This window comes from Maylandia zebra, linkage group LG18 (assembly GCF_041146795.1).
Source record: "Maylandia zebra isolate NMK-2024a linkage group LG18, Mzebra_GT3a, whole genome shotgun sequence".
NCBI classification, from domain to species: domain Eukaryota; kingdom Metazoa; phylum Chordata; class Actinopteri; order Cichliformes; family Cichlidae; genus Maylandia; species Maylandia zebra.
This window is the reverse complement of record NC_135184.1, coordinates 9,263,795-9,277,599: the sequence shown is the minus strand read 5'-3', so window position 1 is coordinate 9,277,599 and position 13,805 is coordinate 9,263,795. Positions and strand designations below refer to the sequence as shown.

The 13,805-nt window shown below is 40.8% G+C and overlaps 1 protein-coding gene across 1 annotated transcript; it reads left to right on the top strand.

Annotated features, from left to right (window-relative positions):
- The first annotated feature begins 717 nt into the window (after positions 1-717).
- On the top strand, positions 718-13,053 carry copa (COPI coat complex subunit alpha). Its single transcript, XM_004555191.4, has 30 exons — positions 718-924; positions 1,297-1,410; positions 1,507-1,580; positions 1,798-1,878; positions 2,391-2,467; positions 2,639-2,748; positions 4,628-4,737; positions 5,269-5,368; positions 5,566-5,784; positions 6,052-6,202; positions 6,397-6,463; positions 6,570-6,645; positions 6,813-6,895; positions 7,194-7,419; positions 7,550-7,688; positions 8,067-8,229; positions 8,396-8,542; positions 8,696-8,885; positions 8,976-9,071; positions 9,183-9,271; positions 9,438-9,561; positions 10,145-10,234; positions 10,356-10,459; positions 10,545-10,691; positions 10,811-10,951; positions 11,072-11,254; positions 11,438-11,548; positions 11,646-11,807; positions 11,931-12,125; positions 12,645-13,053. Exons 1-30 carry the CDS (start codon positions 885-887, stop codon positions 12,702-12,704), a joined length of 3,669 nt encoding a protein of 1,222 aa, XP_004555248.1. The 5' UTR covers positions 718-884; the 3' UTR covers positions 12,705-13,053.
- Positions 13,054-13,805: the final 752 nt, after the last annotated feature.

Here is a 13,805-nt window from a genome sequence, read left to right as displayed (position 1 = left end):
AAGAGTTGTCAAATATCCAGTAAGAATTATTCTGACTGTTTTTTAAAGTCATTAAAGATGTACGATGTCCTATCAGCCAAACCTGGAAAAAGAACAGGTCGAAGAAATCACTAAAAGCCCCAAATTATCACGATATTCATGCCTATGAATAAGTGTGTGTAAACTTCTGATCACAACTGTATTTTGAGACGTTTAAAAAGGAAAAAAATGTGTAGAAGTCCACTTGGGGTTTTTTTTGTAATCCAGTGGAAATGCATTACTTCACACTACAGGCGCCCCCGCGTGCCACGTATCGTGTCTGCAGCAGATGACGTCATCAAATTATTACTTGCAGTCGGTTTTAGAAATAAGGAATTTTATAATTGTTTAGGAAGAAAACAAATCAATGTATTGATCAATACGTATTAAGTTCTTTTAATTGTAAATTTGTCACTTTAATCTCATACAATTTGCGAGTTCATGACATTGACATTTTAAAGAATAACCTCTTTGTCTCTTAGATTTTTACCGCTTTATTAAAGAAGCTAATGACTCTTTATCCGAGTCCGTATACTTATTTCGTACGTCTAGGAAGTGCTTAGCAATTTACAGATTAGATTTTTTATGACGGCATTTAGTCGCGGATGTCTTGTCTATGGGTTACATTTCTACGCGCCGCTGCCGTGGAACTTTCTGCGTCAGATTTTCGTCGCAAAACTTTATTGTTCAAAACCGGAAGACAAAACGGACTACGTGTCAGGAAAAAGGAGAATCAACTAAATGGGCGAAGGTGGTCAGGCTGCTTGATTCAACCAATCTGCAAAGTTTCGTCCTTTTTAATTATTTGCTCTGACTGAGTTTTGTCTCAGCATTAAAAAGAAGAGCTTTGCGGTTCACCAGTAACGATGTTAACAAAATTTGAAACGAAGTCGGCCCGTGTCAAAGGTAAGAGTCTGCTAGCTACTTATTAGCAAAGAAGCTAACGTTAGCTAGTTGACGTTATCGTCCTCGGTTGATTATTCAGCCAGAATTCTCTCTTTATTCTTGTTTTTAAATAGATTTTTTCTCCGACTGTCTGTAACTAATTTGTCTTTATTATGTCTTATTCAGATGTAGCGATAAATGGACAGTAGTTGTACGTGTCCTTAGCTGTCCGGCTAACATCACTTTGCATGTTTAAAGAGCCGCTGTAAATTAGCTGTCCGGCTAACATCACTTTGCATGTTTAAAAAGCCGCTGTAAATTAGGATGATGCTGGTCGTCTGAAGTGTAATTGCCTCTTCTGTAAGAGCTCTGATGAGCTGTTTTACATTTCAGGCCTGAGCTTCCATCCCAAACGGCCGTGGGTTCTTGCAAGTTTGCACAACGGAGTCATCCAGCTGTGGGACTATCGGATGTGTACACTTATTGACAAATTCGATGAGCATGACGGTAAGACGGTGTTTTAGCTGGAGTACGCTGCTTTAGCTTACAAACTGTGTTATTAATGGAAATGAGGTGTGATTTTAATGTGGTATCTCACATCAGGGCCTGTAAGAGGGATTGATTTCCACAAGCAGCAGCCACTGTTTGTGTCTGGAGGAGATGACTACAAAATCAAGGTGGGACTGCTGTGGCATCAAGACTCTCATTAAATGTCATGAAGCTGGATAAATGTTGTTCAAGTGCTTATTTTTGTATTTATTTGGTTTGAGGCAGTATCTCATACTCAGGATTTCTAATATTTTGCCTAAACGTCAAAGGTGCTGCCATGTCTTAATGCACTACTGTAATATGAAACCTAGGTGAGAGCTGAGTAAATATTCTTGTTGTGTACAGGTGTGGAACTACAAGCTGAGGCGCTGTCTCTTCACCCTCCTTGGGCATCTTGACTACATCAGAACCACCTTCTTTCACCATGTGAGTTGTCCTGCCGTTTTAACATAGAAAATGGACAAGTGACAAATTATAGGAAAACCTTGAACCTTTGACTCCCACAGTGACTCTCATATTTTGAACTACTTGTCCAAATCAATGGAGGTATACAAAATTATCACCTTTTATCCTGTGAAGTGCTCTCTTCCAGAATGGCCTCCACCAATCTGGATTAGATTAAATTATGCAACTTGTATGTTATGGCTTTTCCAGTCACCAGATCTTAGCCCATCATTTAAGATATGTTGTCTCCAAGTCCAAGATAGAAATCATTAGTTGTATTTGTGATGGTGGAGCACTGTACAAATGTAAACAACACTAAAGCTGGGATTCAGTACAGTACTACATATTATGGTAAACACTTTGTCTTTAAGGGGTTTTCCTTTATATTGTCACCCCACTGGATTAGTACTTCTTTCTGTTTTTGGGTGTTTTTGTATTTTATGTTAGAACAATTTAGACTTAAGTTATTACATTAATTGTCACCTTGCCTGTAGGAGTACCCCTGGATTCTGAGTGCTTCAGATGATCAGACGATTCGCATTTGGAACTGGCAGTCCAGGACGTGTGTCTGGTAAGACACTGTGTAAAGTTTAAACTGTTGTTTCTCACAACTTGCACATAGTTAGGATGTTTAATTGAGATTTTAAATAAACAGAAGAATGAAAATTGTTAAAATTTACAATAATGAAAATGAGTGGTCTGCCCTGATTTCTTATGTTTCCTATTTCTTTCTTCTCTGCAGTGTGCTGACTGGCCATAATCACTACGTGATGTGTGCCCAGTTCCACCCATCTGAGGACCTGGTGGTGTCGGGCAGTTTGGACCAGACTGTGCGAGTGTGGGATATCTCCGGTGAGGGCCTGGGGATGGCCGACCAGAGGACAGCGGGCTGGGTTTTGGGGGAGGGGTTGGGAGCAGAGTGGTACAGATGAGGAGGAAGAAAACAGGAGCAGGACCGAAGTGAAGTCCTAAACCTCTTCTTCCTCTCTAACTTGTAGAGGATAAAACTCTGTGGGCTGTTTGCAGAAACACCTCTCTTTTGATAGATGGTAAGAGAGTTAGATGCAGTGGAACAAATTTATGGTGTGCTATTTTTTTTATTATTTTAATACAACACTGTAAATAAAAGCTCTGAAAGGAGAAAGGCCTTACAGGTTAGATCGGGGTGGGCAATTTCAGGCCCAGAGGGCCGGTGTCCTGCAGGTTTTAGATCTCACCTTGGGTCAACACACCTGTATCACATGATTAGTTCGTTACCAGGCCTCTGGAGAACTTCAGGACATGGTGAGGAGCTAATTTAGCCATTTAAATCAGCTGTGTTGGTTCAAGGACACATCTAAAACCTGCAGGGACACCGGCCCTCGAGGCCTGGAGTTGCCCACCTCTGGGTTAGATACACAGTGAAAGGATAAAATCCACATGGCTGGATAATTGGAGAGGTGTTTCTGTGCCTGTGCATGCTGTAAAAATCTTGTCATTTTTCTTTCTCCTGTTTCTTGTCTTTAGATTAACTGCACTCATTTGCTTTCATTTCCTTTCATGTGAACATGCATAAGTTCTAACATTCACCAATCCTGGGTTTATGTCATTTAACTTGAGCATGGTTGCATCCATTTGTACTTTTTTTTTTTTTTTCTAACTTGTCTATCACATGACTTAACTGCAGCATGTGTTTTCATTTTTTTTATGATAAATACATAGTAAGTTTAAAGTTTAGCTTTAAGGGGGTCACTTTGCACTCATACTCACAATATAGAAAATCCATACTGCTTTTGCATCCAAAAAACATTAATTGGTTAAAAAAGAGTTAATCTTTTTTATACACTTAAACTTTCTGGCTGTCCCATATTTCTATATGACCTATGACATTTGCACGACTGGCTCTACTATTAAAAAAATAACATGAAATATACTACAGGTTTATATTTCCTGTAGTCATTGCAACTTATTGTTGTCATCCTCATTCCTAACCAGTAATTGTGGCATTTCAGACTATACTAACTGCACGTCATTTAAACATTGTGACTGAAATGTGCATGAGCCTTTAAGAAAGCAAACTCCTAGACTCATAGTCCTGATACTCAACGCCCCATCGAGGCTCACCTTTACAATGCTAGCTACCACCCACTCCACCTCCATCAGCCAAGTCCACGCACTCCCTGTGTCCTCCTTATCCCATGCTCTCCCTGGAAACATCCACACCTGCACATGGGTTCCTAGTGTCATTTCTGTTTCCCATGTCATCTCTCTCTGTGCTGTTGTACTATCTGCTCACCACATTGTTTTAACAGGCAAGAATCATGAATACAAGCTGTGTTTTCTCCATCTTTTTTCATTTCCTGATTTTGCTGAGTCTCTGAAATAATCAGCTACCTTGCTCTGCTATCCATCCAAATCACAAGTTACTCCGGTTTCTTCTGTAATCTGATGATTAATTAAACCAATCAAAGCACTGTTGCAGGAATGATTGTTTCCAGACTCAAGCTGGCAGTCAATGAGAAAGCAGAGGTTGTGTTGGTGTGTTTCAAACCTGTGTGTGTTCAGTAGTACAAAAGTACGCTCTGTTTTTTAAACCCCCCTTTTGTGGCCTCTCTTCTCCAATGATGATTCTCCAAATTTGATATCTAAATAATGTGTATCTTGTTTTTCCCATGTTCCGATCCTCTATTGTGCCCTGTCTAATTTGGTTATGGCTCCCCCCTTTGCACGCGGTGCTCTCTGATGGTTCCAGGTTTGAGGAAGAAGAACCTGTCTCCAGGTGCTGTGGAGACAGAGGTGCGCGGCATCTCTGGTGTTGATTTGTTTGGTGCCTCTGATGCTGTTGTTAAACACGTCCTCGAGGTGAGAAGCAACTTTGTAGCTTTTGTAAACGTTGTGGTCATTTGAGTGAATCAGCCTTTAAAGGTTACCAGTGAGGGAGCCTTCATATGTTCCTGGTATCTCATTACAGGGAAATGTCAGTTTGTAGTCTTCCGCTCACATATTGTTTGGATTTCCTGTTTGTTTGTTTGTTTTTTAATGATTAATTAGCATTAATGAGGTTTCTTCAAATCATCAAAAAAGTCCATGATGCAGTTCTGTCTGTGGAAAACACCAGCTTTTAGCCCGAGCTGGCAGTTGAATCTGTGGGTTGTTTTTGTTTTTTTAGGGGTATGTGATTATGACTTAAGGTCAGAAATATTCAGTTATAGGTAATAAAACTACATTGCTTGGGTTTTGTTTTAATGTACTATTTTATGGTTTCTGTGTGATATATTAATTATTTAATGGTACTATAATGGCTTCACGGAGAGTAACACAGTTTAGTTTCATATAGATTGATGCCATGCTATGACAGCTGTCTGTGTGACTTGAGCTTATGTTTATGTTCAGGGTCACGATCGTGGGGTCAACTGGGCAGCCTTCCACCCCACCATGCCTCTCATTGTGTCTGGAGCTGATGACAGGCAGGTGAAGATCTGGAGGATGAATGGTGAGTGACTTGACATGAGTGTTAGAAGTTGATGTTCACAGAAGCTAAAACCCCTGACTTTTCTGTTATGTGCCAAGAAGTAGGTATTTCATTAAGCTGACTACTTCACTAATTGTTTCCTGCTGTAAATGTTTCTGCTTCTTTTTTGTCTTTAATTATCTCTCCTTTTTTTTGTTTTTCCCCCCACCTGTGTTCAGAGTCCAAGGCATGGGAGCTCGATACATGCCGTGGGCACTACAACAACGTGTCTTGTGCCATCTTCCACCCACGCCAGGAGCTCATTCTGTCCAACTCTGAGGACAAGAGCATCCGGGTGTGGGACATGTCCAAAAGGACCGGAGTACAGACCTTCCGCCGTGATCACGACCGCTTCTGGGTGCTGGGTGCCCACCCAAACCTCAACCTGTTTGCTGCAGGTAAGTGCAGACAGTGATCTGATCAAAACAGGAACATTAACAGTTCAAACATCAATTTGCAAAGTAGTTGTTTGGTTAGTTTTGAAGCTGATCCTTTGCATATCAGGGAAAATTTAAAAAAAAAAAAAAGAAGATTTTAATGGTTCTCTTAAGTTCACATGGCCTAATAACAGGAAATGTCTAGCATGTATTTCCTGAGGAGGGGAAAAAATACAGTGTGTACGTGTGAAATTTGCACTGACGAATGGTTTGTTTTGTGTCCTTAAGGTCATGACAGTGGTATGATTGTGTTCAAGCTGGAGCGTGAACGTCCAGCCTACGCCGTACATGGCAACATGCTTTACTACGTCAAGGATCGCTTCCTCCGCCAGCTGGACTTCAACAGCAGCAAAGACACGGCTGTTATGCAGCTGCGCAGGTAGGTGTGGTGTGCATGAGATAGCATTTTGAGTGCAATTTCTTAGAATTCCTTTCTTAGACCAAAAAGAAATTGGTCTAAGAAATTATGGGCTAGTGCTTGTTTTTTGTCGTTCGTGGGTTTTTTGTTTTTAAATGAAAATCTGTCTAGTTTAAAATAACAATTTTACCTGTTTTACCTTCTCCTTAACTTAGTGGGTCTAAGTTCCCAGTGTTCAGCATGTCTTATAATCCCGCTGAGAATGCTGTCCTGCTCTGCACTGTAAGTATCTCTCAGTGAAAATGCACTCGCACACATTAATCTCTTACTGCTCAGTTAAGTGTGTTGGTTCGCATCTGTTTATTGAAATGCTCTTTACCTCCTGCAGAGAGCAACCAACCTGGAGAACAGCACCTATGACCTGTACTCAATTCCCAAAGAAAGTGACTCTCAGAACCCCGATGGTAAAAAAACAAACAAACAAAAAAAACCCCAACAGTTTAATTATGTTTTTTCTCACACTCTAAAAACATTTGTTTTTTTTCCCTTTACTTATTGAATGTTATATGCCTCCAGTTTGTATCTCCTTGAATGAAGTAACAAGAGGCTGCGTTTTCTTTTTAAATTCCAGCACCGGAGGGGAAAAGGTCTTCTGGTCTGACAGCCGTTTGGGTGGCCAGGAACAGATTTGCTGTGTTGGACCGTATGCACTCTGTAAGTGCATATGAAAGTTTACAAAGCAGTGAAATATATAGGAAATCCCTTTTTAAAAGATTTTTTGAAAAGTTGGTTAATTCTATAAAAAGAACTGAAAGTGTTGATCAGTAAATCATTTGTTCTTTACAAATGATCGATCAAAGGCAGTCTGGCACGTTAATCTCCGAATGAAACAATCAAGAGTCCATTATGTGACTTGTGAAGCCTGCAAATATTTGAAGAAAACTTTTTACTTTGCTTTTTGTCCTAATCTATAATTATTCATCACAGTGCTTTCTTCATTTCTCCATTGCAGCTGCTGATTAAAAATCTGAAGAATGAAATTGTGAAGAAAGTCCAGGTGCCGAGCTGTGAGGAGATCTTCTACGCCGGGACAGGCTCACTGCTGCTGCGTGATGCCGATGGCGTCACGCTGTTTGACGTGCAGCAGAAACGCTCCCTGGCCACCGTGAAAATCTCTAAGGTCAAGTACGTGGTGTGGAGCGCAGACACCAGCCACGTGGCTCTGCTGGCTAAACACGGTGAGTGGATGAGATGAATATCTGCAGATTTGACCAACAAATATTCAAACCTGAAAGTTTTCTCTGCTGGTTCTCAAAGGAAGCTCTAAATCTGATTTTTCTCTTTTTTTTTTTCTTCCCTTCCCTTCAGCAATTATGATCTGCAACCGTAAACTGGAAAGTCTGTGCAACATTCACGAGAACATCAGAGTGAAGAGTGGAGCCTGGGATGAGAGCGGAGTCTTTATCTACACCACTTCCAACCACATCAAATACGCCCTCACGTCTGGGTATGTGCTGCTTAGAAAAGGCAGTGTTAATTTATTCCCACAGGCACAAGTCTCTGGGGACAGAAACTTCTTAACACAGACCTGTAGAGCTTCAACAAAATAAGCTGTCACTGAGAAAGTTGTGAGCTAAAATGTTGCCTTAGTGCTTGTTTTCTTTGATAGTGTTGTGCTCCCACATGTCTTTTAAAATAAGCACAGCAGTGACTTAGAATAGTTAGAGATTTGAGCAAAAACAAAGCTCCAACTTTATGTTTTAAAGACAAATACAAGTTTGTTTGCTTTAAATTCTCTGGACAGAAAAGCTCAAATCTTTCACAGTTAGAAAGCATCAGTTCAGTGTAAAATGTCTAACTTAGGATATTCTTTGTGTTCCTGTAGTGATCATGGCATCATCAGGACCCTGGACCTGCCCATCTATGTGACCCGCGTGAGAGGCAACAGCGTTTATTGCCTGGACAGGGAGTGCAGGCCCCGTGTGCTCACCATCGACCCCACAGAGTACCGCTTCAAACTGGCCCTGGTCAATCGCAAATATGATGAGGTCGGTTCTTAAGGGTGGTGTCCTTGAAGTGATAATCTGAGTATATTTAAGGAGATTAAACACCAGAACTGTGCAGTGATAATCTGAGTTTCATATTAAACAGCATTACATTTTTGCCAGGAATCATTTGATTCCTAATTCTGAGATCATTCCTGCTACTCTTCAGGTGCTCCACATGGTGCGCAATGCCAAACTGGTAGGTCAGTCCATCATTGCCTATCTGCAGAAGAAGGGCTACCCCGAGGTAGCACTGCACTTCGTCAAAGATGAGAAGACGCGCTTTAGCCTGGCTCTGGAGTGTGGGAACATCGAGGTGAGCTGGCAGCAGTACTCAAAGACTGCTGTACCTATTCTGTCATTTTTTTTAAGATAAGGATGGAAGTCTTGTGCATGATGAGCTCTAATCAAATCACAGTGAGACCGAGATCTGTGTGCAAAATTAAAAATCTCATCTCTGTACTTCCAGGTGGCTCTGGAAGCAGCCAAAGCCCTGGATGAGCGCAGCTGCTGGGAGCGTCTGGGTGAGGCAGCACTGCTGCAGGGTCACCACCAGGTCGTGGAAATGTGCTATCAGAGGACCAAGAACTTTGACAAGCTCACCTTCCTCTACCTCATCACTGGTAACTTGGCCAAGCTACGCAAGATGATGAAGATTGGTGAGTGAGGATGTCTATTCTTTATGTTACATGTTGCAAAGGTGTGTATGTTCTCTTTCAGTATTTCTAATGGCTGTGTTGTCTGTGTAGCTGAGATCAGAAAGGACATGAGCGGTCACTACCAGGCAGCACTCTACCTGGGAGACGTCAGCGAAAGGGTTAGAATATTGAAGAACTGTGGACAAAGTGAGTTAATTTGTCAACATTCACTCATATTCTGTCGTATTTTGTTTGCCAGCCTTTATGGCAGTAAAATGACAAGTTATCATGCAAAATTGTTTGTGTGCATGCTTGCAGAGTCTCTGGCCTACCTGACTGCAGCCACACACGGGTTGGATGAAGAGGCTGAGGCACTAAAAGAGACGTTTGACCCAGAAAAGGAGACGGTGTGTTCACAAAACATTCTTCCTACACAAATTATGGGAAACAATAACATGCAGAAGCAGTGAACCTAATATGTATTTTTTTTTAACAATACAGTAATTCATGTTGATAAATAACATAATTATTGCTTAATTTTAATTTAAAAATGGTTTATTATGTAACTTTTAGGTGCCAGAGGTTGATCCTAATGCACAGCTGTTGCAGCCACCTCCACCCATCAACCCTCTAGACACTAACTGGCCTCTGCTCACCGTCTCAAAGGGCTTCTTTGAGGGAGCTATTGCAGCAAAGGGTAAGTCAAGAGCCACGATGGACTGAAAAGGAACATAATACTTTAAAGTTTCATCCATGTTAACTTTGTTCAAATGGAACCAAGAATGGAGACACTTAATACTTAATTCCGAACAAGGTTATGTGATTGGTTGGGTTTTGTCTGTTTGTTAGCAGGTTAGTCAAAAGTTGCATATGGAGCAAAACCTTATTAGAGGTGCAACTTGGCCCAACCTGAAAGTGATCAGCTGATGAATATTTGGAACGATTCTTTAGCATTGCTAGATAGGATAATGTTTGACATATCTTTGCAAATACATACCAGATTTAAATAAGAAAAACTGAGATATCCCTTTGGTGATCTCAAGAAAATATCACAATACAATCTGGATCCAGATATCCAAAGACTCACGTTCATGGTCTGAGCTGAGTTTTCTGCCTGGACTTGGATTGCTTTTAAAACAGCTGGTTGTTTTTTTTTTTGTTTTTTTTTTAATATCTTTCTAATATGCAACAGTGTTGCTTTTTTTAAAGGAATTCAAAGATGAAGTAATTGTAGAAACGTGTGGGATTTAATATGGGCACCTGTTGTTCACCTGTTGTAGGGAAAGCTGGTCAGATGGCTGCCGACTTGGACATGGATACTTCAGGAGGCGAGGGCTGGGGAGATGATGCTGAGCTTCAGCTGGATGAAGGTAAATTCCGACTGATTTTAACAAATCATTTTCTATTTTTTTCTTTTCTTTTTTCAAACTTTCAGTGTATTGCTTGAGCCTAAAAATATTAAATGTGTATCTTTCCCTCTCTTCTTCACAGATGGCTTTGTGGATGCTCCGGAAGGATTAGGAGAGGAAGGATTGGGGAAAGAGGAAGGAGGAGGATGGGATGTTGAGGAAGACCTGGATCTTCCTCCAGAGCTGGTGAGAGAGAGAGAAAAATTCTCATATTAAATGTGAAAAGAACATAAAGCTGAGTACTTTATACTATCTTTACACCAATCAACAGGATGTACCAGTTGGTGCAGGTGGAGGAACAGAGGACGGCTTCTTTGTCCCACCAACCAAGGGCACAAGTCCAACCCAGATGTGGTGCAACAATTCCCAGCTGCCAGTGGATCATATCCTGGCCGGCTCCTTTGAAACTGCAATGAGGGTCCGCTCATAGTGTTTTCCAACACAGTTTATTTATTTTTGGTTCCCTTTGATAACATATATCATCGTTTAAAAAGGAAGGCATAAATGGTTAATTACTGTTGCTTGTTTCTACCATAGCTGCTCCACGACCAGGTTGGAGTTGTGGACTTTGGCCCCTATAAGTCGCTTTTCATGCAGACTCTGTCCAGAGGACGCACATCTTACCTGGGGCTGCCGTCCCTGCCCTGCCTGCGTGGGCACCCACAAAGGAACTGGAAGGTACAGCTGTCTATTTGGTGGATGTATTTTTTATTGATATATCTGCTCCTTTTCTTCATAGTTTCTAATTGATTCCACAAAATAGAAAATGACTTTTTTTATCTTTGATTTTCTTCTCAGGACTGTGGGGCAAAGCAGGGGCTGCCTGCTGTGGGCCTGCGTCTCTCTGATCTCATCTCCCGCCTGCAGCAGTGCTACCAGCTGACCACAGCCGGACGATTTGAGGACGCCGTTGAGCGCTTCAGAGTCATCCTTCTGTCTGTACCCCTGCTGGTGGTTGATAACAAACAGGAGATTGCAGAGGTAAGCAACAAGCATGCCTTGAACCTGATCTGTTTAATCTCTAAAATCCATTTGTAATGGACCTAATAAGCTTGCCTGTATGATCCTCATGGCTCCTGTGGCTTTCAGATAAACTAATTTTGTTGACATGCTGATACACATTTATATGTGCTCAGATACTTAACTGGGTTGTATGTGTTTTAGGCTCAGCAGCTGATTACAATATGCAGAGAGTACATAGTGGGTCTGACCATGGAGACTGAGAGGAAGAAGCTGCCTAAAGACACTTTGGAACAGCAGAAGAGGTTGTGTGAGGTAAAAAAAAAAACACAATGAAGCTTTCACTGATTCACACAAAAAAATCACCAAAGCATGATGAAAATGTTCAAAAAAATGTTTGTTTTCCTTGCAGATGGCTGCTTACTTCACCCACTGTAATCTCCAGCCAGTCCACATGGTGTTAGTGTTGCGCACAGCTTTGAACCTCTTCTTCAAACTGCGTAACTTTAAGACAGCTGCAGGCTTCGCACGACGTCTCCTCGAACTTGGGCCCAAGCCAGATGTTGCACAGCAGGTTAGTTGTTCATCACTCATAACTTATTTTTTTATTTTATAATTGTCTTTAGTAGATGGCCTTTATTGTGCTGGTGTCATTCTCTTGCCATCATCTCCTTTGCAAAAATATTTCCTTCTTTAGACTCGCAAGATTTTGGCAGCCTGTGAGAAGAACTTGACAGACGCCCACCAGTTGAACTACGACCCCCACAATCCATTTGACCTGTGCGCTGCCTCTTACGTTCCCCTGTACCGCGGACGCCCCGTTGAGAAGTGCCCTCTGTCTGGAGCCTGCTACTGCCCCCCTTACAAAGGCCAGATCTGCAGGGTCACACAGGTAGACCAAACAAATGTGTATATAAAATTTTAGGGACCATCATTTAGTAAAGGAGAGAACATTTGGTCTGAATGCTCAAGTTTCTTGATCACTCAGATCTGAAACTGTAACCATCTTTAATGAGAACACCTGGTAAATTGTTTATGTTTGAAGGTATTTTCTCTTCAGTCAGGGAATAAGGGCTAATAATAATAACAATAATTATTAATAAATAATATTAATACAGTAATATCTGTTGAAGATTTGCAAGAAAAAAGGCAATACTATCAGTCAAGTTCACTTTCAGCTTAGTGAGTGGAAACCTTTTCAAATCTTCAGATGTGGTTGTCATGACAAAGTAGCAGAGATTTTATTAACCACTTCTAAGCTCCTGCTTCTATTTTTATATCATTAAATATGCTGCCTTCACTTTTCCTTTTTATTTATTTAAATGCCCATCTCTGCTATAACTACCACCCCCCCCCCCCCCCCCCCCCCCCCCCCCAACCCACTAATTTTTAATGTTTCCTCTTTTTCTAGGCGACGGAGATCGGCAAGGACGTGATTGGTCTGCGTGTGAGTCCACTTCAGTTCCGCTGAGAGGATTAAAAAAAATGAAAACACTTCCACTCTTACTTTGTTGTAGTAATGATACAATTATTTGCATGAGAAATGGAAGCAGTTATATATGTGTTTGCTCACAGTGCTGTTAAACCTCTTTAAATCCTTTCTCAGCTATCTATTCCTGTTCATCACTGATCCTACTAAAAGCTTTTTGTTGTAAGTACTGCTGCATCAATAACACAGTACTGTGTGCTTTATTAGAGCTGTAAAACCGTACTGTTAACCCGCTCCTGACTTGTATGACGTGAATAATGGAAAATGAACAGCAGTACGCTGTGTATCTGTGGGAAACGATAAAATAAAAAGGTCCTTTTATGAACACAAATGAAGTGTGTGAGTTGGGCCATCTTTGTCGTGTTTTTAATACGCTATGGTGTCTGCAGAAGGAAGTGAAATGGGAACATTTGATGTGCACCTCAAGGATGAGTCATGAGGAATGAAAATGGAAAAGCCTACACAGTGAACTGGCTCCTTAGTTGGCATTACAAGTTGAAAATAAGGGGGTGACATTCACAGTCAAGTTTGTTATATGGTTACCTGTTACACCTGACCCGATTCTTGTTAAATACTGAAAATGTGGTTCCTTTTATAATGTGCAAAGTTCTCATTTTGACAGTCTGCCCTCTACCTGTAAAAGGAAGCACTGTCATTATTACCCAGAACACATTCTGGCAGATGTTAGAAAAAAAAAAAAAAAGAAGAAAAAGCGGGGGGAAATATATAATCTCTCTCTTTCATTGAAAGGAAAAGAAGCTCATCCCACAGGATTTTGAACACTTTAATAAAACAAACTAAAATAAAGGCTTTGTTTATTGGTTAAAAGCTTCAGTGGCTTACATTACATTAAATTCATTCAACTACTGATTTATTTTAAATGGATTTCCCCCTTACAAGATGTTTTTGATAACTGTACATTTAGCATCACAAGTCAAGTCAGTTTCTGCTCTGCAGGACTGTATCACTCCCAATGTGTCTGAAAACTGAATTACTCTCTTCTGTCATGTCCAAAATACCAATATAGTTAACAAAATTAAACAATGACATGTTGGTTAAGTCATATCAAATAAAGATAATACT